At 42.3% G+C, this 26081-nt stretch overlaps 1 protein-coding gene across 1 annotated transcript in view; it reads right to left on the reverse strand.

The window, feature by feature from the left end:
- CDC73 (cell division cycle 73) overlaps window positions 1–20462 on the reverse strand; it is a 147859-nt gene extending 127397 nt beyond the window's left edge. Inside the window, exons 1-2 of the mRNA XM_089678815.1 lie at window positions 20188–20462; window positions 4501–4606 (exon numbers count right to left, since the gene is read on the reverse strand). Of these exons, the coding sequence (XP_089534941.1) occupies window positions 4501–4606; window positions 20188–20318 (237 nt within the window). The 5' untranslated portion in view covers window positions 20319–20462. The remainder of the gene's footprint in view (window positions 1–4500; window positions 4607–20187) is intronic.
- Window positions 20463–26081: the final 5619 nt, after the last annotated feature.

The raw sequence follows: 26081 nt of genomic DNA on the forward strand, positions 1-26081 counted from the left end.
GGAGTGGTGTGTGAAAATGAGGTAAGGATGTCCCAGTTCCCAGTTGGCAACCGTCCTGTATCGAAATCCTTGTACCAAAATTTGGAAGCAAGCAACTCTGTACCTTATTAAGAACTTTAGGCAAAAGTGGTGGTAAAATATGTGACCCATGGTGTGATGTAATATCTGGTCATTCACCAGAGACGAAGCTCTGAAAGGTTGAATGTTAGCACCAACTGTGAAAATATTAAACTGCATAAGCAATACTTTTTCCAAGCACAATCCTGGTTTCCTGATAGTTTTAATGTCTAAACACACACTATTCATATAAACAGTGTAGTGCAAGTAATGCAAATATTCTGTCCCATGTTCACTGTGGGACTATAGTAACAGTCAGAGATTCAGGGTGGCCCTGTCTTATCGGTCCATGTCGCTGGTCACATTATAGAGTCCAGGTTTTGCCTGTCACGGTGGACATACCTCTAAGTGATCTTCAGGATGTGAGTTCCACAGGGATAGACAATAACAGTGGATCTGTATATCACCCTGTGGCTAACTTAATACATTTCACAAAGTAGCAAGGGGAGTGACCATGAAGGATTCACTGACCGAAGCAACATTACAGGCTGTCCCCCACAGCGTGTGGTTCGGATGTGGCTCCAAAGGATTTATAGAGTTGCACCAATCTATATGCAGGGCTTCTATTGCTGATTAGAATACATTGAAAAGTTGGACTGAAGAATGTGAGAGCAAAAGATTAAACTAGCAAATCAATATCTCTCTCTATATATCTATCTATATCTATAACAAAACAACAAGAATCACTTTTTAAATCAGAGTATAGCATTAAGTCAATTAAACTCCTGGGATATTGATCTGGTCATTTAAGTAGCAGAGGGGGTTGTTAATCAGTTTCAGCTGCTTTGGTGTTAATGAGATTTACAACAGGTGCACTAGATTGGCAACAATGAGACAATCCCCAAAATCAGAATGGTTTCACAGGAGGCCATTGACATTTTTTCCCCTATCATCTTTTCTGACTGTTTTTCACTAGTTTTGCATTTGGTTAGGGTCAGTCTCACTACTGGTAGCATGAAGAGATACTTGGACCCTACAGAGATTGCACAGGCAGTCTAACTCCTCCAGGATAGCACATCAATACATGCCATTGCCAGAAGGTTTGCGGGGTCATCCAGTAGAGTCAAGAGCATGGAGGAGATTCCAGGAGATAGGCAGTCACTCTAGGAGAGCTGGACAGGGCCGTAGAAGGCCCTTAACTCATCTTTAGGACCGATATCTGCTCCTTTGTGCAAGGAGGAACAGGATGAGAACTGCCCGAGCCCTACAAAATCACCTCTAGCAGGCCACTGGTGTGAATGTCTCTGACCAAACAATCAGAAACAGTCTTCATGAGGGTAGTCAAAAGGGCCCGCTGTCCTCTAGTGGGCCCTGTACTCACTGCCCGGCACCACAGAGCTGGATTGGCATTTGCCATTGAATACCAAAATTGGCAGGTCAGCCAATTTTTGCTTTTCACAGTTTTCACAGATGAGAGCGGGTTCACCCTGAGCACATGTGACAGACATGAAAGAGTCTGGAGAAGCCATGGTGAACGTTATGCTGCCTGTAACATCGTTCAGCATGACCGTTTTGGTGGTGGGTGAGTAATGGTCTGGGGAGGCATATCCATGTAGGGACACACAGACCTCTACAGGCTAAACAATGGCAGCCTGACTGCCATTAGGTATCGGGATGAAATCCTTGGCCCCATTGTCAGACCCTACACTGCTGCAGTAGGTCCTGGGTTCCTCCTAGTGCACGACAATGCTTGGCCTCATGTGGAGAGAGTATGCAGGCAGTTCCTGGAGGATGAAGGAATTGATACCATTGAATGGACCCCACACTCGCCTAACCTAAATCCAATAGAACATCTCTGGGATATCATGTTTCGGTCCAAACGACGATGCCAGGTTGCACCTCAGATTGTCCAGGAGCTCAGTGATGCCCTGGTCCAGATCTGGGAAGAAATACCCCAGGACAGCATCCGTCATCTCATTAGGAGCATGCCCTGACATGGTGGGGGCCAAACAAACTACTGAGTACCATTTTGAGTTACTGCAATGAAATTTCAGCAAAATGGACTAGCCTGCTGCATCTTTTTTTCACTTTGATTTTCAGGGTGTCTATGAATTCAGTCCTCTGTAGGTTGATAATTTTCAGTTCCATCAAATGGGGCAGCCTTACGTTCCTAACACATTACTCAGTCCGTATCAATATAGATAGCCAGCATGATATTTTTCCCCATTGAGATCTGATGCGTTTTCAAAGTGTTACTTTAGAGAGAGAGAGAGTGTGAGTGTGTGTGAGTGTGTGTGTTCTGTATTGTACGATTAGAAAAACACTTCATTATGAGCATGTATCTTGTAGCAGCTGTTCTGAATCCTGGTGAACAAGCCTTTACTGACCTCTGTAGTTGCAGCTGTGGAACAATTCTTAATCAATGTTCATTACAGGCACTTTGGTCAGGTTGTAGGTGGATTCTTAACTCTAAAGCTGGGTTCACGCAATAAGAAAAAAAACGGGCAAATATTTATCAGCAAGTTATATCTGAGGATGGTGTCAATTGTGCAAAAATTCTTCAACGTCGTTTTTGTTTGTTTCATTTAGAAAAAGTTGTAGCATAGATTGTGTTGTTTATGGTTTCTGATCATGTGCAGTCTTTTCCAATTTTCCTTGTATGAAAACCACACAGATTAAACGAAAATCGTAAGTTCTGTTCATGTACGAGAAAAATTTTGCAGTTTGTCCCTTCGGTAACTCTGTGTAACCAAGCAGAGACTTGACAGTCTACCATTATTCTAACACAAACACAGTGCACTTTTGGTTACATTAGAAAATTGGAAGGCTGTCAATCTTATGAGTAAGCACCGAGTGTTCAAAACATTTTAAGGTTGCTGTTTGATGCCTCTGACAGTTGTGGTGTAAAGGCACTGTTAACTTAAATTGCTGTAAATTCTGGATGTGTTCCCAGCAGTTAGAAAGCCTAATCAGAGGTGCTCAACATTTGAAGAAGATAACATCAAAAGTACAGTTTTCTGGAAACCAAATCTCTGCCAATATTTTGGGAGCCAAAGCATACACTCATTGGACACTTTATTAGGTACACATTGCCAGTGCCAACAAAATATCCCCCACACCAGTACATCACCACCAGCCTGAACTGTACATACAAGGCAGGATGGATCCATGCTTTCATGTTGTTGTTTACAGCAAATTCTGACCCTACCAGCTAAATGTCGCAGTAGCCAGTCTGCCCATTCTGCTCTAACATCAACAAGGCATTTTCGTCCACACAACTGCCGCTCATTGGATATTTTCTCTTTTTCGGACCAGTCTCTGTAAACCCTAGAGATTGCTGTGCGTGAAAATCCCAGTAGATCAGCAGTTTTTAAAATACCAAGACCAGCCTGTCTGGCACCAACAACCATGCTATGTTCATGAGTCACTTTCTTCTCCCTTCTGGTGCTTGGTTCAAACTTCAGCAGGTCATCTTCACAAGGTCTACATACCTAAATGCACCGAGTTGCTGCCATGTGATTGGCTGAGTAGCAATTTGCATTACCGAGCAATCGAACAGGTGTACCTAATAAAGTGTCCTGTGAGTGTATGTTTCTTAACAGAACAATACTGAATACCATTGACACCTGTTTGCAGACTCCAAAACCTTAACTGTAGAGGACCCAAACCATAAAAAGGCCCAAGCTATAGGCAGTTGACCTTATGTCAGGAAAGGCACCTGAAGTACTCACTTTAAAACATGATTTTGTTCTGAGAGGACAATGTGCAAACATATACTTACTTAGCCTACTTAGATAAGGGCTGAACAAATCCTAAAACCAGGTAGCCCATTAGTGGCTTTGATAAAAAATGTAACGTTCAAAACACTTTACCTACTGTTATTGACTGTGTGAGAAAAGAGAACAATCTACTGAAGTCAAAACTAGGAACACTGATGCAACAACACAACTGGCACATAAAAGCATTTAACCTGCCAAGCAGTGGCCCAATACACTTTTCACAAGTTTTTATATGAAACAAGTTGATATCCTTTTAGGCTCATGATCCATGTGTACTTCCTGCACCACGGTCAAAATGCACTGTAGTTTTGATCTGCAGTAGTTGTTAATATTAATGACACCCCAAGCGCAGGGCATTTGCCTGCACCGGATTGCACTGTATAAAAGTGTACCACTTGACCAGGTTGCAGTGCAATTTGAGTGCACTCAAATTGAATGGGATCAAAATCACACCGCACCGAATCGCATGTGAAATGAACAGCAACCCGCTGCGCATTCCTGTGAGATTCATAGTAAGAACTGGGGCTTAGTGCTGGTATAAACTCATTTCCAGTGGGGAGGGGGTATGAAAAACAAAATTCTCAAAGATTTGTTTTCACTAAATAGTAAACAGACACAGTGATGATTTGATTGGCTACTCACGAAAAACTGGCTATGCACTTACCGCAGCACGTCTGACATATACAGGATGGGAAAGATGAACATTATTAAGCAAGAACAAGATGGAGTCAAGGGTATAGTATTCTCTTGGTTGTCCTTCTTTTCCAGTTCTAAAATAAAAGCACAAAAAGAAAAAAAAAAATGCTTGATAGTGGACCTCAAATTTTAGAAGAATCACTTTTCAAGACAGTAAAATTCTCCACCCTAGGCTTGTGACACTTTCAGAAGAGTTTTGACCGTTTTAAATATAGAGTGTGTGTGAGTGTATATATATATATATATACACATATATACACATATATACATACACACACACACACACATATATACACACACACATATATATACACATATACACACACACACACACACACACACACACACACACATATATATACATACACACACAGTCATGGTCAAAAGTCTCGGCACCCCTGCACTTCTGCCAGATAATGCACCATTTCGCCCAGAAAATTGTTGCAATTACAAATGTTTAGGCATTCTCATGTTTATTTCTTTTGTTTGTATCGGTATGACAAAAGTGGAGAAACAAAAAGCCAACTCTGACACAAACCACGCAAAAATGGACTGGACTGGACAAAATTATTGGCACCATCATTCTATTATTTGTCAGTACACCCCTTGCAAAAAATAACTGAAATCATTTGCTTCCTGTAACCATCAATGAGCTTCTTACTGGAATGTAGGACCACTCTTTTTCCACAGCTGCTCAAGGTCTCAGGTTCCCAACTGCTGTTTTGAGATCTCTCCACAGGTGCTCTATGGGATTGAAATCTCTGACTCATTGCTGGCCAGTTCAGTACTCTCCAGCGCTTTGTTTTAAAACATTTCTGGGTGCTTTCTGATGTGTACTTTGGATCATTAATCTGCTGTAAGACCCATGATCTCTGACAGAGACCCAACTTTCTGACAATAGGCCCTACATTGCACCCCAGAATTCTTTGGTAGTCTTCAGATTTTATAATGTCATGCACACAGTCAAGACATCCACTGCCTGAAGCAGCAAAGCAACCCCAAAACATCAGTGAACCTCCACCATGTTTGACTGTAGGGACTGTATTCTTTGCAAAACACACACAGCACATAATGTAAAAACACACACAGTTAACGCTTAGATCGCCCCAGATGTTAACCCCATCCTGCCCAGTGTCAGTGCTTTTTATTGGCACTGATCACTGTATTAGTGTCACTGGGGACCATTACTAGTATAAAAGAAATAAAAAGTCTCTCTCTCTCTCTCCCCCTCTATATATATATATATATATATATATATATATATATATACATACACATACATACATATACACATACACACAGCCATTTGTAGACAGTATAACTTTCACGTAAACCAATTAATTTACACGTATTAGGATTTTTTTTTTTTTTTAGCAAAGACATGTAACAGAATATATTTTGGTCTAAATGTATGAAAATTTTGATTCTTAAAATTTTTTTATTGGATATGTTTTATTGCAAAAAGTCAAAAATAGTTTTGGTTTTTTTTAAATGTTCGGTCTTTTTTTGTTTATAGTGCAAAACATGAAAAATGCAGAAGTGATCAAATACCACTGAAAAAAAGGTCTATTTGTGAGGAAAAAAAGCACATAAATTTCATTTCTGTACAGCATTGCATGACCGTGCATTTGTCAGTTAAAGTAACGCATCACCGTATCACAAAATATGGCCCTCTTCAGGACGGGGGGGAGGTTGGGGTATATCCGGTAGAGGTTCAAATGGTTAAAGACCTCATTGTTTTTTCTGAAAACAGTAGAATGATGGGCTTTACCAAAAAGCTGTTATTTTGTGTCGTCTGTCAACAGCACATTCTCCCAATTTTGGCTTCCTGAGGCGAGTTTTGGCAAACTCCAATCTGGCTTTTTTATGTTTCTGTGTCAGCAGTGGGGTCCTGCTGGGTTTCCAACCACAGCATCCCTTCTCATTCAAATGGTGATGTATAGTGTGAGCTAACACAGTTGTACCCTGTGCCCGAAGGTCAGCTTGAATTTGAGTGGAAGTTGATCAATGTTCTTTATTCATCATTTGAACAATTCTTCATTTCAATCCTTCATTTGATTAAGTTTTTCTCTTTAGTCCACATCCAGGAAGATTAGCTACAGTGCCATGGGCTTTAAACTTCTTGACAATGCTTCGCACAATGGACACAAGAACATTAAGAGCTATTAATTGATACTGGTGAGTTTAATTACAAATTACAGGAGAATACAATAATTTTGTCCAGTCCATTTTTGGGGTTGTGTGTGGTATGTGTCAGATTTGGCTTTTTGTTTCTCCAAAAAAGAAAAACAACATGAGATTGCATAAACATTTGGAATTGCAACAATTTTCTGGGCGAAGTGGTGCATTATCTGACAAATGCAGGGGTACCAATATTTTTGGCCATAACTATATAAATGTGCAGCGCAACTAAAAATTATTTTTTTTATAAAATATGAAAATATAACACAAAATATCTATATTTAATACGAGTGCATACAATAAATTTCATACACTTCCATTATTTATCCGTGCATTTTTTAAATGTTCATATTTCACCCCAAAAGTGCTATTTTTAAAGTAAAACATATCAATCACAAATTTCAATATTATTCTGCCAGATTCATTTCATCCAAAGCCGTGAGAATTTTCGGCAACCTTCACCAGTGTTTATACACCACCACACACACAAACTGCTTACCTATGTATATGACCCACTCAAGACGTCAGGTCAAAAAAAGCCTTGCCTTTTAACAAGGGCTGGCATTTCCTCCGGGTAGTCACCAGATTATTCAATAAATGGTCCTCAATCCTCCCTCAGTGGTGGCCTTCCCAGTCAGCAATAATCACTCCAAAAACATAAAACAGCTTCTCATAGTGCAGTATATCTACATCAACATCCCTTTATTAAAAGCATAGGTAAAACCCACTCACAAAGACAGTGAACTAAGGGACGGAGCCACGACAACATTGCACATGCCGGGAACCGGAAGCAAGCTGATGTATTCATACAGTGATGTCGATGCTGTTCCTTACGGGGCCAATACCATATTATTAAAGCAAGCAATATTCTGTGTGTGCTGGATTGAGGTGCACTGTCTTTGTGAGTCTTTTTTACCTAGGTTTTTAATAAAGGCCAAAAAGCCATAACTCCGACAAGGAAACAAGGCTAAACAACTCAACTATGCATTAAAACATAGGAAGTGGGGTAAAGTTTTAAATATTCGGCTGTAGCAAGAGGCAGTTTTGTTCGCCAAAGGGCTAGAAAGCGGTATAGTAATGAGTGCTTGCAGGCAACAGTGAAGCATGGTGGAGGTTCCTTGCACGTTTGAGGCTGCATTTCTGTAAATGGAGTTGGACATTTGGTCAGGATCAATGGTATCCTCAATGCTGAGCAATAAGGCAGATACTTACTCATCATGCCATACCATCAGGGAGGGATGTAATTGGCCACAAATATATTATGAAGAAGGAAAACAAACCCAAACATACAACCAATGCCATGAAAAACTAGCTTCAGCATAAAAAATAAAGGTCTGGAAGTGATGGCTTGGCCCCCACAGAGCCCTGATCTCAACATAAAGTCTGTCTGGAATTACATAAGAGACCTGAGGCAGCCTACAGCCACAGAAGACCTATGCTTAATTCCCCAAGCTGTTTGGAACAACCTACCAGTTGAGTTACTTCAAAGACTGTGTGTAACCCTAGGTCCACACCTAAGCGGTTTCCGCAGTGTTTTGCAGTACAGTCCATTTAACATGATTTCCTATGGGACATGTTCACATTTGCGTGTTTTCACCCAGTGGGTTTTTTGGAAAGGGTTAGGGACTTTTTTTTTTTTTTTTTTAAACGCAAAAAGTTGTGTTTTTGGTTCTATAGACTTCAATGGAAATGCTGAAGAAAAGCTTAGCTTTTGATATTTCAACACAGATTTACTTTAGCCACATATCTGCTGCCTGGATATACAGGTTAACACCCCGTTGCCCATAATCGGCTTATTCCATTCTCTGCCTTACTTTGAATACCGTTAACATACTTTTCTGGCCATCTGGAAGCAGCTTAAGTTCCCTTTTTACTATATCATCCGCCTGGTGTCCTCTCTTGGTGAGCTTCTGATATCCCTGAATGCCCCCAGGACTGCTCTCTGGGCCTCCTGTGATTTGCCATGACTTTTGATGGCCTCTCAATATACTGGGTCCTGAAGAAGCCAGCCATAATTTGGCAAAATATGTTGACCCTGAGACTGGAAGTGCACAACTACAATATCTACACTTTGCTAATTGTGGATGCCATATTTCACATGTGACTAGTGCTTATAGTTCCAGTCCACTGAGAGTAGAACATGGAGCTTTTTCACCCCTGGGTATCTTCTTTTTTTGGGGCATCTTCTCTGTTTTTATGTTATCTTTTTGTATATGTTTTTATCTGATTGTAATAAAATTATTGATTTTTATACATATGTATATCTCCCGATGTGCGGGACATGCAGTTCTGAGCGCCGAGCAAGAAGTTTTGCTTTACATTTTAGCCCTGCTGTGGGCTACTCCAGCACTGGCAGATTATCACTTTTAGACAGAGAAGCCTGGCTTCTAGTCTGGCGGCACAAAACCCTCACTGCTTTGCACATGACCGCAGAGGATAGGGAAGCGTATACAGTGCCTTGAAAAAGTATTCATACCCCTTGAAATTTTCCAAGTTGCAACTAAAAACGTACCTGTATATTTTTGGGATTTTATGTGATAGACCAACACAAAGTGGCACATAATTGTGAAGTGGAAGGAAAATGATAAATGGTTTTCAAAAATTTTTACAAATAAATAGCTGAAAAGTATGGGTGCATTTGTATTCAGCCGCCTTTACAGTGGTACCCCTAACTAAAATCTAGTGGAACCAACTGCCTTCAGAAGTCAGCTAATTAGTAAATAGAGTCCACCTGTGTGTAATTTAATCTCAGTATAAATCAGCGCTTCTCAAATAGGGGGGCGCGAGGCTCCGTCAAGGGGGGCGCGTCGCTGCCCCCCCCCCCTTCCGACAGAAGGGACACTAAGTACAGGGGTGGGCAGAGGGCTGCTGTCTCTTACCTGGCTCCCACGATGATCCATCAAGGAAGCGCTGCTCCTTCCATCACTCCGGCCACTCCCGCCGCTCGGCTCCGCCTCCTCACCGGTGATCGGCCGCCAGAACTGTAGCTCAGGAAAGGTACACAGGCGGCCAATCACGGGCGAGGAGGCGGAGCCGAGCGGACCCGCGAAAATCGAGCGAGGGAAAAGCCGGTAAGTGTGCAGTGCACAGGTGTTGCTGCAACCACATATGCTGGCTGCAGCAGCACCATACTGCAACAGGGGTCAGCAAGTGTCATTGGTGTCAGTGGGAGGAATAGTGCCGCATCATTGGTGTCACTGATACTAATGATGGGGCATTATTCCTCCCACTGACACCAACGATGGGGCACTATTCCCCCCCCCCCACTGACACCAACGATGGGGCACTATTCCTCTCCCCACTGACAGGGTACTATTCCTCCCACTGACACCAATGATGGGGCGCTATTCCTCCCACTGACACCAATGATGGGGCGCTATTCCTCCCACTGACACCAATGATGGGGCGCTATTCCTCCCACTGACACCAATGATGGGGCGCTATTCCTCCCACTGACACCAATGATGGGGCGCTATTCCTCCCACTGACACCAATGTTGGGACACTATTCCTCCCACTGACACCAATAATGACAAATGATACTATTTACAGTCGCGCGGGGGGCGCAAAATGTTTTCTTCTTCCTAGGGGGGGCATGACAGAAAATAATTGAGAGGCACTGGTATAAATACAGCTGTTCTGTGAAAACTTTTTTTTTTCATCAGATAGGGGACAAAGTTTATGCGCGTGAGAGTAGCAGAGGCTGGCACTGTGTGGAAGCAATCGGCGGCAGCGCTGCCACCCAAATGCTTCCACCTGACAGGCGAGACCGGCTGCTTGCCCACAGGGCTGAAGGACAAAAGAAAAACTACCTACAATTTTTTTCACAGCATTGTGACGTTAATTTACTAAGAGAATGAGGACATGTTGAGGAGGACAAGGGTCTCTTCCCCCCAACCCTGGTTGTTATGTTGTGGGGGAGTGGGGAGGGTGACTTTGGAATGTTCTTTTATTTTCGCTTTCAGTGATAATAGTAAATAAGACAAATAGAGAGGGTGAATCTCCCTAGTGGGGATAGACAGCAACAAAAAGCTGACAGGTGTTCCAATCCCTCTACACTCCATTCAAAACTAAAAAAAAATAAGTTTTACCCTTAATTTAGTGATGCACCGATATATATCAGCCACCAAAAATTATCAGCCGAAAGTAGGGTTATTGGTGTTTGGCTGATAGAAAAAGGGAAAAAAAAAAAAAGTTAAAAATAATTGACTTCAATGCAAAATCGCGTCCTATTGACTTCAAAGCAAAATCGCTTTAACTGTATATATATTTCATTTTATTTTCTGTCCAAGTGTCACCTTCATTAAAAGTTTATTAAAATTTTTATTTTAAGTTACTGGATTGTATTTTTTAAAATCCATATTCATATTATTTAAAAAGTCGAATACAATTATATATAAAAAAAAAATAAAAAAAAAAAAAACACCTGTCCTTTTCGGTGTTTGGCCAAGTGCATCCTGAATTTTCGGTTTCTGATTTGGTCCAGAATTTTCATTTCAGAGCACCACTAGTTATACTTTAAGAGAAACCGTTGATTTTGGATTACATCTTGGAGCTATGTAGTTGAAAAAGCAGTGATATACCTGCTCTCGTAAAGACTGTAAAGAGGCTAGATTGGAACATGAAGAGGTTTATTGAATAGTTATTACTCTATTCGTTTTTTTAAGCGCTGGCTTTTCTTTTAATTTTTAGGTTTTTATTTCTGTCTGGTCCACCTGAGGAGAGCCCTCTCCATTTGTCTTTGTAACCATCATCACAGGAACAGAAAACGATAGTGATCCAAAGTTTGACAGCTGTCATCAGAACAAGCAGTGATGAGGAATCTTCCAATACAGAAAAATTTTCTGATGGCAACTATCTACATCACACATTGGAGAGATTTCCTCTCATTTCTTTTGTGTCTACAAGACCGAAATTGAAGAGAAATTTACTAAACGGGATACAGCAATAGGAACCCGACTTTGTATTTTAAGTTGATTGTCTCAGCAACCAAAAGATTGAAGCACTATGTGCATCCATTAAAATAAAGTCAAACTCAATATTCAAAACTTTAGAAAGATTCCAATAATCCAATAATGTGATACTTGCCAAAGGGGGCAGTACAAGATATTAACTCTGCAGGGGGCCCAAACTTTTGCAGACGCCATTTTTTTGTTTTCTGTTATTTTGAAAGTGTAAATGATGGAAGTAAAATTTAACTTTTGTTGACATATTATAAGAATGACTAATCTGTAATTTGATGCCTTTTGGAGATTTTTTCTTTCCTTGGCTTCTTTATGCACATTAATACAAATTTTTAGCTGGGGTGCCCAAACTTTCGATCCCCACTGTATATGTAAAGTGCTGCGTAAATGTAAAGTTCTTGCAAAAAGGGTTCATTTGGGGGATATCTGTACTGTTCTGACATTTTTGGGCCTCAAGAAATTACTGTACTTCAGGATTGATCAATTTTCAGATATATACCATAATTTGTGAACACTTTCCTACAGACTAAATAATAAATACTAATTTGGGTTATTTTCACCAAAGACATGTAGTAGAATACATCTCGGCCTAAATTTATGAAGAACAATTATTTATTTGCAAACTTTTATAACAGAAACAAAGAAACGTGTTTTTTTTTTTTCAAAATTTTCGAACTTTATTGTTAATTTGGCAAAAAATAAAAGCCCCAGTGGTGATTAAATACCATCAAAAGAAAGCTCTAGTTGTGTGAACAAAATTATAAACTTTTAGTTTGGGTACAGTGTTGCACGACCACGCAATTGTCAAAGTGTGAGAGTGCTGAAACCTGAAAATTGGCCTGGGCAGGAAGGGAGTAAAAGTGCCCGGTATTGAAGTAATAAAACGCAGACATTTTCCATTTGAACACATGCAGCTGCGTTTGAATGGAGAATGCAGTGTCTGAGGAGAAATAGCTACACTTGATCTGCTTTCCCTGCAGTTCTGACACACCTGAAAATGTATGGCCAAAATGTAAAATCATATATCCCTTTCCACATTGACTTTTAGTAATTTCTAGTTTACTCCTATTAATCTGAACAATCCTAAAGATCACGAAGAATCCCACAAATTTACTTTCTTGAATTCTGTGAAAAGCATTCACTATGCCCTGTGAGCAGCACTGCTGTGTCACACATTTCAGAGCCTGCGTTCTGAATTACAGAGATGTGGAATAGGAGTTTCAGATGGCAAAGCCAAAACAAGAATTACTGTTTGCAGGCAGCAAGGAACTATGGGATATGTAGTCCTTAGCCACTTGCCCTCCAGAGGGATTTACCCCCCTTCATGACCAGGCCATTTTTTTTGCGTTACGGCGCTGCATTACCTTAACTGACAATTGCACGGTCATACAATGCTGCATCCAAATGAAATGAAAGTACTTTTTTTTCCCACAATAAATTTTTTTCAGTGGCATTTGATCGCCTGTGCAGGTTTCATTTTTTGCACTATAAAAAAACCCGACAATTTTAAGAAAAAAAAAATTACATATATAATTTTACTTTTTGCTATTAAACATGTCCAGCAAAAAAAAATTTAAAAATCAAATTGTCATAAATTTAGGCCAAAATGTATTCTGCTACATGTCTTTGCTAAAATAAAATCCTGATACGTGTAAATTAATTGGTTTACGTGAAAGTTGTAGCATTTACAAATGGAGGTATACAGTGAAGGAAATAAGCATTTGATCCCCTGCTGATTTTGAATGTTTGCCCACTCACAAAGATCAGTCTAAAAATCGAATGGTAGGTGTATTGTAACACTGAGAGACAGAATAGCAACAAAAAATTTAAAAGAAATGCATGTCTAACAAATTAAGCACTGATTTGCATGTTCATGAGGGAATTAAGTATTGGATCCCCTATCATTCAACAGGATTTCTGGCTACCGTGTATCTTTCATACAGGTAACAAGCTGAGATTAGAAACAGTCTCTAAAAGGGAGTACTGCTAATCTCATTTTGTTACCTGTATAAAAGACACCTGTCCACAGGAACAATCAAACAATCAGATTCTAAAATCTCCACCATGGCAAAGACCAAAGAGCTGTCCAAGGATGTCAGGGACAAGATTGTAGACGTACACAAGGCTGGACTGGGCTACAAAACTATCACCAAGCAGCTTGTTATATCTACAGTTCTTATATCTGCGCATGCGCGAACGGACGGCGCGGTCATTACCGCTAACTGATGTGCATGTGCTGCCCTGGATATATAAGAACTGTTACTGAGGGGGGCCAGCTTCCTTTGAAAACGTGCCTTAGCACGAAACATGTCAGGAAACTGCCCTCAGTGACCATTACCACGTGGATTTCATTCTCGGCCAAGGGCCATTTACACTCAAATTGTAAGTTTTATTCTTCTATTGTTTGCACCTTAATAAAGCAGTGTTGCACTAGGATACTCTTTGTGCTTGGGCTCATTTTCCTTTGAGCCTGCCTTTTCTAAGAGGATCATCAGAAGACTTCCTAAGCATTGTCTCCCTCTGGTGGTATTTGATCGTACTAAACTCAACTGGATACCTGGTTAGAGAAAGTTTGATGACATCTTGGTTGCTGGCTCCCTCTGGTGGTCTTGGATGAGTTTGGTCATTCGGAAGCCTGGCTGACAGATGTCTAGATGTCCTAATCCAGATGACCGGGTTGTTTTCATCATTAACATGCGCTTACTATAGCGCTATCTGGTTAGTGGAGTCTATACTCATATCTACCACCAGTGTGATTACTACCGCCTTCGTCTGATATAGACGGTCACCCATATATCACCTACTTATGGAATGTTGAACTATTGATCAATCTTTATTTGCATAATGATTATATATAATTTTTCCATTACAACAATTTTGGTATAGATTTATAAATAGCAATATCCATCTTAGCGCTGCATGTTATTATATATATGGTGGTGGAAAAATTCTGCTTTGGGGGTGTTTTTCTGCTAAGGGGACAGGACAACTGCACCGCATCGACGGGGCAATGCACCATCAAATCTTGGGTGAGAACCTTCTTCCCTCAGCCAGGGCATTGAAAATGGGTCGTGGATGGGTGTTCCAGCATGACAATGACCCAAAACACACAGCCAAGGCAACAAAGGAGTGGCTCAGGAAGAAGCACATTAAGGTCCTGGAGTGGCCTAGCCAGTCTCCAGACCTTAATCTGATTGAAAATCTGTGGAGGGAGCTGAAAGTTCGAGTTGCCAAACGTCAGCCACCAAACCTTAATGACTTGAGAGGATCTGCCAAGAGGAGTGGGAAAAATCCCTCCTGAGATGTGTGCAAACCTGGTGGCCAACTACAGGAAACATCTGACCTCTGTGATTGCCAACAAAGGATTTGCCACCAAGTACTAAGTCATGTTTTGTGAAGGGGATCAATTCCTTATTTCCCTCATGAACATGCAAATCCATGCATAATTTGTTAGACATGCATTTCTTTTGAATTGTTTGTAGCTATTCTGTCTCTCAGTGTTATAATACACCTATCATTCAATTTTTAGACTGGTCATTTCTTTGTGAGTGGGCAAACATTCAAAATCAGCAGAGGATCAAATGCTTATTTCCTTCACTGTATATACTGGAATTTTTAGTTATGCTAGTAATGGCGGCGATCAGTGACTTATAGCGGGACGGCAGGGGCATTCTGACACTGGGGGGGAACTGACTTGGTGTCACTGACATACTCAGTGACACCAATACAGTGTTCAGTGCTAATAAAAAGCACTGACACTGTACTAATGACACTGGGCAGGAAGGAGTTAACATGTGGGGCGATCAAAGGATTAACTGTGTGCTGTTTTACTGTGGTCTGTGTTTCAACTGTAAGCACACTGCTTGTGTGCAGGAGATGACAGGGAAGAGAACTGTATTGTTTACATACAGTTCTCTCCCTCCTTCGGTAATGCTCCCCGATCACCAGGTGCCGGCGAGTAATCACCGGACGGGACCCGGTGATTGACAGCCGAGGCCGCGAATAGCAGCCCAGGTAGGGCACGTGCCCCCTACCTGGAAGTGCAAAATCACGTATATATATTGTGTGATTTTGCACACCCCTGCCTCCCTGTAGCAGTAGATCTGCTACAGGGTGGCAGGAAAACGGTTAGAAATGTAAGTAAACAGCAAAGGAGAAGCTGCAAAGCATGCATGGAAGCCAGGAAATTATGGAAACAGATGGCCAGCAGACAGGTAGCACTCACAACATAAAAGGAGATTTTTCAAGTTTATATCGTATTGTCAAAAATATCTATTGTTTATATTGCTATTACCATGCTGAGGTAATACCATGATAGTGTATGCTGTAACCACAGATTTCAGTTAGCAGACCATTCACACCAGCAAGCCGCATACAGATCCTAATCCATTGTTCAGTTTACTTTTTACCCCTACACAATTTTATTGAAATGTCACAAACAACATTTCACTATAGATCAATTTGCTGCAGTGGTGTTGTAAGACACTCAAAAGGGATCTTCAATATCTCTGGATCATACAGCTGCACCTCTAGTAATGTTGTGTACCTTATCAGTGCAGAAAATGCAGCAAAGGATCTTATGCTGGTGAAACAGGACAGACGTTGCAAACAAGGATGAATTTGCACAGACATACCATCAAGGAACATAAAGAAGATGACTCTTGCACACCTGTAGGACACCATTTTGCACAACCAGACCACACAATGGGAGACCTCAATATTTTAGTTCTGAAAGGAAATTTCAAATCCATTCAGGAAAGAAAAACTTTTGAACTAAGAATGCTAATTCTATTTGACACAAGAGATAACGGCCATAATTTGGACATGGGATTCCGCAATCATTATCCAACAGTTTTATGACCATCACCTCAAGCATGACTGCCTCTGTGTGAGTGCTGTCCCCCCCCTTTTGCTTTTGCTGCGTCTTATCTCTATCCTCTTTTTTTTTTTCATCTCTTCTAACATTCTGCTAAAACTTTGCGAGTAGTACTGCTTGAACCTTGAAGGGGACACTCCCCGAAAGCTTGTCCTCAAAATTGTATGTTAGTGCAAATAAAAATAGTATCACGGGCAGTACTCAATGGTTTCTGGTGGTTTATGTCGCAACCCAATATATTGGGGGGAAAAAAAGAAAAAGTACAGGGATGTTGAATTCCTATCGCCCGACATCCGGGCAAGCACAGCAGGGTTAAGAGCCAAATATCAGCTCTCGTAAAAGCGATACAAGCAGCTCTAAAGGGGGGGGGCGCGTCTGTGGAACCCCCCCTCCCACTTGGCTGAGGCACACACCGGTCCAGTCCCGCACACACACCCCCCCCCCCCCCCCCCCGCTGCCCATTAGCGGAGAGCGCCACCAATCAGAGCCAGGTGTTCTCCTTGTCCAGCAGTTCTCTATAAGAATGCAATCAGAGATTGGCAGCCATACAGAGCACACTGTCTATGACTGGCACCACTCTCCGCCAATCATTTCTTTAGACTTCATATTTATATTCTTATTTATTTTGTTTGTTGTAGTCATTATCTGTAGACAGACAGACAGACCTTTTATTTTAATTAATCTTGTTTATTATTATTGTTTTCTGCAGATTATTTTATGTATTAACCACTTGCCTACTGGGCCCTTATACCCGCTTCGTGCCCAGGCCAATTTTCAGCTTTCAACACTGTCGCACCTTGAATGACAATTGCGCAGTCATGCAACACTGTACCCATATGAAAATTTTATCTTTTTTTCACACAAATAGAGCTCTCTTTTGGTGGTATTTAATTGCAACTGGGGGTTTTATTTTTTGCACTATAAACATTAAAAAAAAGTTTCATTTATTTCAATTATAAAATTTTGCAAACAGGTAAATTTTTCTCCTTCACTGATGTGCTTTGATGAGGCTGCACTGATTGGCTGCACTGATGAGGTGGCACTGACAGGCAACACTGATAGGTGGCACTGGTTATCAGTGTCTTGATGATCAGTGCCGATCCGCTTTTGTGACAGCAGAACTTTCCTCACGCTGTGACAGTGTAAAGAAAGTGCTGCCGATAACCGCCAACTGTATTTACTCTGTGATCTGCTGTGTCATTGGACACATTTGATCACGTGGTAAAAGGCCGCTGTGATTGGCCTTTTACCTCATCACATGATCAGCTGTTTCCATAGGACACAGCACTCACCCGGTGCGCGCTGCTAGGGGCACACGGGAGGGCGCGTTCTGGGAGGACGACATATGATGCCCTCCCAGAACTGGATAACCGCACCGTAGTCGTCATTCGGCTGTAGCACGGTTAGCAAGTGGGCAAAAATAAAAAAGCAAAAAAAAAAAAATCCAAACATACATCTCTTTAGGGGTAGAGCAGGTACACACACACCCACGCACGCACACACGCGCACACACACGCAGAAATGTCACTGGTACAGTAGCCCATTTATCTGAATGGCCTGCTGTATCTGCGGGTAAAGACATCCCAGAACCTTTTTCAAAAACTCACCACAGAATCAACATGGTGCTGACAATGTTTTCCAACACATGCACCCCAGCTTGTTGGCTAAAAAGCGGCATATTTTGCCTGTGGGTGGGAACACAACCATATTTTACATTTCCAACCCACAGACAAAATACGATACTTTTTAGCAGACACACAGGTATGTCATTAACTCCTAATAGCACCGCCATGCATCAGAAAATCCGCCACAGCACCATGCAGGCCCTGCAATTCGATTTTGAGAAAGGATCTGGGACCCACACAGGTACAGCAGCTCATTACGATAATGGGGCTGCTGTAACCGCACGCATGACCAGCACATATATGTACCTACTCTTAGGGCCCATTCACACCAGGACAAAAAGTGCATTCTGTGTATGCTTCCTGCGCCACACTTGAACATTCTGCCCTTGTGAGACGTGTGTGGATTGCAATTAATTGTTAATGCACATGTGATTCCAGCCTCAACTGCCATGTGTACTGCGCAAAGGGATTTTGATGACCTGCGTCTGGCGTGCGATCCTAACGCACCTCGTATGCAGGAAAATGACGCCTGTGCACAAGAGCCCTTAGGAGACCTAGAGATGGTGATGGTAGCTAGCAGACTGTTTTCATTGGCCTAGAGAGCAGAGGGTGAAGATAAAATCTGTGCTGAGCTCCAGACTCAGCATGTCCTACAAGGAGCAAAGGGAACGTGATTCCAAAGTGACCCCACAGACTGGAAGACATGACCAGCACTATGTACACGGTCACTGAATCCCACAGTGTGATTCCCAAGTGACCCCACAGACTGGAAGACATGACCAGCACTATGTACACAGTCACTGAATCCCACAGTGTGATTCCCAAGTGACCCCATAGACTGGAAGACATGGCCAGCACTCTGTACATGGTCACTGAATCCCACAGCGCGATTCTCAAGTGACCCCATAGACTGGAAGACATGACCAGCACTCTGTACAGTCATTGAATCCCACAGCGTGATTCCCAAGTGACCCCACAGACTGGAGGAAATGGCCAGCACTCTGTACACAGTCACTGAATCCCACAGCGTGATTCTCAAGTGACCCCACAGACTGGAGGAAATGACCAGCACTCTGTACAGTCACTGAACCCCACAGTGTGATTCCCAAGTGACCCCACAGACTGGAAGACATGACCAGCACTCTGTACACAGTCACTGAATCCCACAACATGATTCCCAAGTGACCCCACAGACTGGAAGACATGACCAGCACTCTGTACAGTCACTGAATCCCACAGCGTGATTCCCAAGTGACCCCACAGACTGGAGGAAATGGCCAGCACTCTGTACACAGTCACTGAATCTCACAGCGTGATTCCCAAGTGACCCCACAGACTGGAGGAAATGACCAGCACTCTGTACAGTCACTGAATCCCACAGCGTGATTCCCAAGTGACCCCACAGACTGGAGGAAATGACCAGCACTATGTACAGTCACTGAATCCCACCGCGTGATTCTCAAGTGACCCCACAGACTGGAGGAAATGACCAGCACTCTGTACACAGTCACTGAATCCCACAGCGTGATTCCCAAGTGACCCCATAGACTGGAAGACATGGCCAGCACTCTGTACATGGTCACTGAATCCCACAGCGCGATTCTCAAGTGACCCCATAGACTGGAAGACATGACCAGCACTCTGTACAGTCATTGAATCCCACAGCGTGATTCCCAAGTGACCCCACAGACTGGAGGAAATGGCCAGCACTCTGTACACAGTCACTGAATCCCACAGCGTGATTCTCAAGTGACCCCACAGACTGGAGGAAATGACCAGCACTCTGTACAGTCACTGAACCCCACAGCGCGATTCCCAAGTGACCCCACAGACTGGAAGACATGGCCAGCACTCTGTACACAGTCACATGTAATCCTCACAATGCACCTGGTAGACCAGAGGTGTGGAGAAGATATAAAGTCCGGCTGATCTCACCATCCATAGGAAACACAATGCACACAAGTCCATGCAGGTGGATGACTGCGACCCTCTCCGCCCCCAGCTACTCACCCCCAGATAACATAATTGGTCTTGACGTTTTTGGGCCAGGAGAACTCCCCGAATATAACTTCATCGCCTTTAACGTTGATTTCTTTCTTCTGGATGTTGTACTGACGAAGAACGCTCAGCACGTCCGCCATGGTCGCCTCCTCCGGACTGCCTCGGCCACAGCAACGACCCTACCAGATGAGCTGCCTAGCGACGCACGGCACGTCACACCGTGACGTTACCGCGTTACACTAAGAAACGTGGGTCGTCTAACGTTCTGCCAGATTGTGCGAGGACCTCGCTAGTAAGGCTGCCCAAATAGGTGCCTGATACATTTGTTGTATAGGGATGTTCCGGCTGCGTAAGGAGGAGCTGTGTAAAGACGCGGGGCACGTGATTCCATGACGTTAGCACGTTACAAGGAGGAGCCGTGGCTCGCCTAAAGAATTCTCAGGCTGTGCAAGGACCCCCTCTAGATAGGCTGTTCAGGAAACTGCCTGACATATTTGATGGGGTTACGGCTGACTGTTCATGTAAATAGTGATGTGGTTGAAGGGATGTTGGTTTGTGGTTGCAAACTAAGAAGTTTTCTAGTAACCAGCAGTGATAACTAAAATCAACTATTAACAACGTCCCATCTGGAGAATTTTTTTTTTCATTTTATCACACATTGTAAAATTCTGCAATTTGGATAGAAATGAACCCCACAAAGATGATACATTTTCTCAAGAGTCTTTGTAGAAGAAAATGGTGTCAGTCACTATTGTTTATGTTGCATGATATTTGAGCAGCGCTTTATCAAATTATCAAATCTATATTTTTAGTGCAAAATACACAAGTGAGTTTGCTCACAAACTTATCCCAATTTATTTCTTCATACAACATAAAAGATGAGGTTTTGTCAGATAAATAGATGCTAAATATGTCAAGCCTCAGAACCATGTGCACCCGTGAAATCACCAAAAACAACGGGACCCAAAACGATCAATTGATGATGCTTTATAGGCATTTCCAGCTCATCAGATTAGAGTTAAAGCAGTAATCAATCAAAAAACAAAAATGTAATACATTACACCTTTCCAATCATTGGCACTGGAACTCAGCCATTTACTCTGCACTTAGTCCCTAGTAGTTTCTAATCTGTCGTGCAAATGGATCTCTAGCTACCAGAAGTGACTGTTGGATACCTAACCTGGCTCTAGCCTATGCTGGTTACTGAGCCCTAAGCTAAAACTAACTATAGAATCCCAGACCAGTAGGGGCAGGGTTAACTAAAGTAACACAAACTGTATATAAACTATATTGTAATAACCAGGTTCACCTATTAATATACTGGAAGGTGACCACAACACATACACAGTAGCACAGCCCTAGCTATCTGGCACTGTGCATGTGAGATAATAACATTAGTACAGATATGCTTCTGTCACCAGCATTTAGAGATTTTATATATATATATTCTATTGCCAAAAGTATTGGGACGCCTATCTTTACACGCACATGAACTTTAATGGCATCCTAGTCTTAGTCCGTAGGGTTCAATATTGAGTTGGCCCACCCCTTGCAGCTAGGAGTGTGTCTATGGAAATGTTTGACTGTTCTTCCAGTAGTGCATTTGTGAGGTCAGGCACTGATGTCGAACGAGAAGGCCTGGCTCACAGTCTCCGCCCTAATTCATCCCAAAGGTGTTCCATTCGGGTTGAGGTCAGGACTCTGTGCAGGCCAGTCAATCTCCTCCACCCCAAACTCGCTCATCCATGTCTTTATGGACCTTGCTTTGTGCACCTGTATGATCCAAACGCACACGTTCCTGCGTTAAAAATGGCTGTGTGTATAAGTGGGTGCTGCAGTGACCGTCGGCTGGAACCGAACAAAATCAGCAAGAAAAAAATGTCACCAGCACACCAAGGATCACCAATATGGGTCCAAAGGTTTTAATAAACCATCACATAGTTACAGCAAGGCAATGTTTCGGAGTCTCGCAGGACCCCTTCATCAGGCGTGTGATGTCACATGCCTGATGAAGGGGTCCTGCGAGACTCCGAAACATTGCCTTACTGTAACTATGTGATGGTTTATTAAAACCTTTGGACCCATATTGGTGATCCTCGGTGTGCTGGTGACATTTTTTTCTTGCTTTGTGCACCGGTGCGCAGTCATGTTGGAACAGGAAGGGGCCATCCCCAAACTGTCCCCACAAAGTTGGGAGCATGAAATTGTCCAAAATGTCTTGGTATGCTGATGCCTTAAGAGTTCCCTTCACTGGAACTAAGGGGCCAAGCCCAACCCCTGAAAAACAACCCCACACCATAATCTACTCTCCACCAAACTTTACACTTGGCACAATGCAGTCAGGCAAGTACCATTCTCCTAGCAACAGCCAAACCCTGACACGTCCATCAGATTGCCAGACAGAGAAGCGTGATTTGTCACTCCAGACAACACGTCTTCACTGCTTTAAAGTCTAGTGGCAGCGTGCTTTACACTGATGCATCCAACGCTTTGCATTGCACTTGGTGATTTAAAGCTTGGATGCAGCTGCTTGGCCATGCAAACCCATTCCCTGAAGCTCTCTACGTACTGTTGTGCTAATCTGAAGGCCACATGAAGTTTGGAGATCTTTAGCTATAGACAGTTGCTGACTTTTGCGCACTGTGTGCTTCATCATGCGCTGACCCTCTCTGTCTTTTGCCATGGCCTACCACTTCGTGACTGAGTTGCTGTTGTTTGCAGTTGCTTTCACTTTGTTATAATACCACTAACAGTTGACCAATAATATTTAGTAGCAAAGAAATTTCACGCACGGACTTATTGCACAAGTGGCAACCTACCACGGTACCACACTTGAATTCACTGAGCTCCTGAAAGCGACCCATTCTTTCACAAATGTTTGTAGAAGCAGTCTGCATGCCTGGGGCTTGATTTTATACACCTGCGGAGGGGTTATTTGGAGGGGTGCGCCAATATTTTTGACAATATAGTATATATATATATATATATATATATATATATATATATATACAGGGGTTAGACAAAAAATGGAAACACTACATGATTTGCAGGTGTAAAAGTAACTTCATGTTTCATGTTGAAAGCAGAAGTGATGTAACATTCTTTTGCTTCTGCTGTGTGATAAGACACCTAGCTAACAGATGTGAAGGCTCACTTTCACAATTCACTGCATGCACTGCTAGTAATACGGAGTCACGTCAGGGCTTACTGAGCTTCAAAGAGGGCATATTGTTGGTGCCCACTTAGCTGGTTCCTCTGTGACTGAAGTTGCCAATTTATTTGCCGTTTCTCTAGGTACAGTATCAAAGGTTATGATGGCATATACAGTTTTAGGGAAAATGTCATCTAATAAGATAAGCATGGTCGACATGGTCAACTGACCAAAAGAGACCAAAAAAACATTGAGCAATCTCAGTCCCATGAAGACTGAGATTGAGCTCTGCTGTCACTTTTGCAGCAGTTGTTCTTATTCTTAACAATTGCATAGTAATTGCTGATTTCTGCTCTGGGTTCAGCAACCACTGAACAGGACAGCTTTCTCTCTCAACTCACTGAAATTAATGTTCTTGCGTTACGATGACCAGCAAGTGGTTAATCTCTGGAGGGATTTAAACTGTACATGAAGCTTAGCCTTAAGTAGGTTAGGTTGTGGGAGTTGGGGTTTGTTTGCAGCAATATGTTACGATAAGACAGCTCTTTTTTTTTTTATAACACATGGTACCACAGAGCACAGAAGGTTCAAATCTGTGGATTGTGGTTTGTTATAATGCAAGTGTCTTGCAGTACACTGCCTAGGAGCAGTGGGGTGCAATTAAAAATTAATGACACCACACTGCACTATATTTCAGCACTTCTGATGATTATGGTGTGTTACACTCCATCACAACAATAACAGTGCGGAGATGCACACAATTCAAGTTCCAGATTACAATGTAAAGGGCAGGTAAAAATAGTAAAAATGGGATAAAAGGAATTGCTGAAAATGTATTAAAAAAAGTTTTACAAAATTAGTAAAAAGGGTTAAAGTGGTGATAAAAAGGTGTTTAAAAGTAGTGAAATGTTAAACAGGTGAAAAAAAGGAAGTAGGAAAGCAATGTCAAGATATAAATAAGTGGAAAAAGGTATAAAATAGTCAAAAATGCAAAAAAGTGATGGAAAGGTTAAAATGAGAAAAGTTGTAAGATAGATGTGAAAAAGTGGTAAAAAGGTTAATTAAAGTGATGAGAAAAATGTGAAAAGATAGTGAAAAAAAATATTGATAGAAATTGTGAAATTAGCTATTTAAAGTGGTAGAAAAATACAGTAATAAAAAATATTTATAATAGTGAAAAAAGAGAATTTTAAAAGTGGTTAAAAATAAACGCTGTTTACAAAAGCAGTCAAACTTAAGCTGGGTACAAACTGAGTTTTTTTTTTTTCAGCGGGTTGAACGCAAAAACAAAAATGCACACATTGCTTGCCTGGATGCAGGGATTTCCCCACTGTGCTATTGTATCCTGACAGTGAAGAATTCTCCCCTGTCAGAATATGCTTCCCTCGTTCAACCCTGCTACTATAGACAAGGTCGCTAAACCTTTTTATAGCACCCACCTAACAACCTGGACCCTGTTCCCTCGCATGTGCTACAGTCACCCTCTGGCTCTATCCTACAATCTCTAACTCACATCTTCAATTCCTCCCTCTCTTCTGGCATCTTCCCCAACTCTCTAAAACATGCACTAGTCGACCTCATACTTAAAAAGCCGTCCTTGGACCCCAACAATCTTAAAGAGGAGGTCCAGGCTCCCCCGAAAAGATTAAAGTTCATCAGCTACAAATGCTGTAGCTGCTTACTTTTAATATAAGGACACTTACCTGTCCAGGGGTCCAGCGCTGTCGTCACCAGGGCTAGTTCTTCTGGGTACCCGGCGCTGGCATTGCAAGTAAGGGAAACCGGAAGTGAAGCCTTGCTGCTTCACAGTAATTTTCCTACTGCACATGCATGAGTCGCGCTGCGCCTTGTGATTGGTCCCTTAGTCTTCTGGGACCTGTGACTTTTCCCAGAAGATGACAGGGGGAAGGAGGGGGGGCGAACTGTCAAAACCAGGTAGCCGCTCCCACTCCCTCCCCAAAAGGTGCCAAATGTGGCAGTGGGGGGGTTGCAAACAAGTGAAGCTTCCCCTTTTGGGTGGAGTTCTGCTTTAACAACCTACACCCAATCTCCTTGCTCCCCTTTTTCTCTAAACTCCTTGAACGTCTGGTCCACAACCACTTGAGCGAGCATCTTACTGAGAAAAGCCTTTTTGATTCCCTTCAGTCTGGATTTCGACCTCAACACTCCACAGAAACTGCTCTCCTTAAACTCACAAACAATCTACTAACAGCTAAAACCAATGGACACTATTCTGTACTCCTACTCCTGCTCCTTTTGACACATTGGACCACTCCCTTCTCCTCAAAAGACTCCACTCATTTGGTTTCCGTGACTTTCCTGTACTCTTCGCTGGTTCTCATCCTGCCTATTCCAACACACCATCGGTGTCACTTACAATTCTGCTTTCACTTATCCTCTTCCTTTCCCTGTCAGGGTCCCTCAAGGTTCTGTTTTTGGACCTCTCCTATTCTTGATCTACACCTCCTTCCTGGGCCTCCTATGGCTTCCAATACCATTTCTACGCTGACGACATCTAAATCTATCTCTCTACCCCTCAGCTCACTCCATCAGTCTTCTCACGCATCACTAATTTACTAACAGACATATCAGACTGGATGTCACACTACTTCCTCAAACTCAATCTACCCAAAACCGAGCTCATATTATTTCCTTCTCCACGTACCTCTTCCCCTGACTTTTCTGTCAAGATTAGCAACTCAACTATCAACCCGTCCCTGTATGCCAAGTTACTAGGTGTAATCTTGGACTT

The sequence above is a fragment of the Staurois parvus genome, unplaced genomic scaffold (genome assembly GCF_062004578.1).
Source record: "Staurois parvus isolate SC_StPar_1 unplaced genomic scaffold, SC_StPar_1.0 ptg000210l, whole genome shotgun sequence".
NCBI classification, from domain to species: domain Eukaryota; kingdom Metazoa; phylum Chordata; class Amphibia; order Anura; family Ranidae; genus Staurois; species Staurois parvus.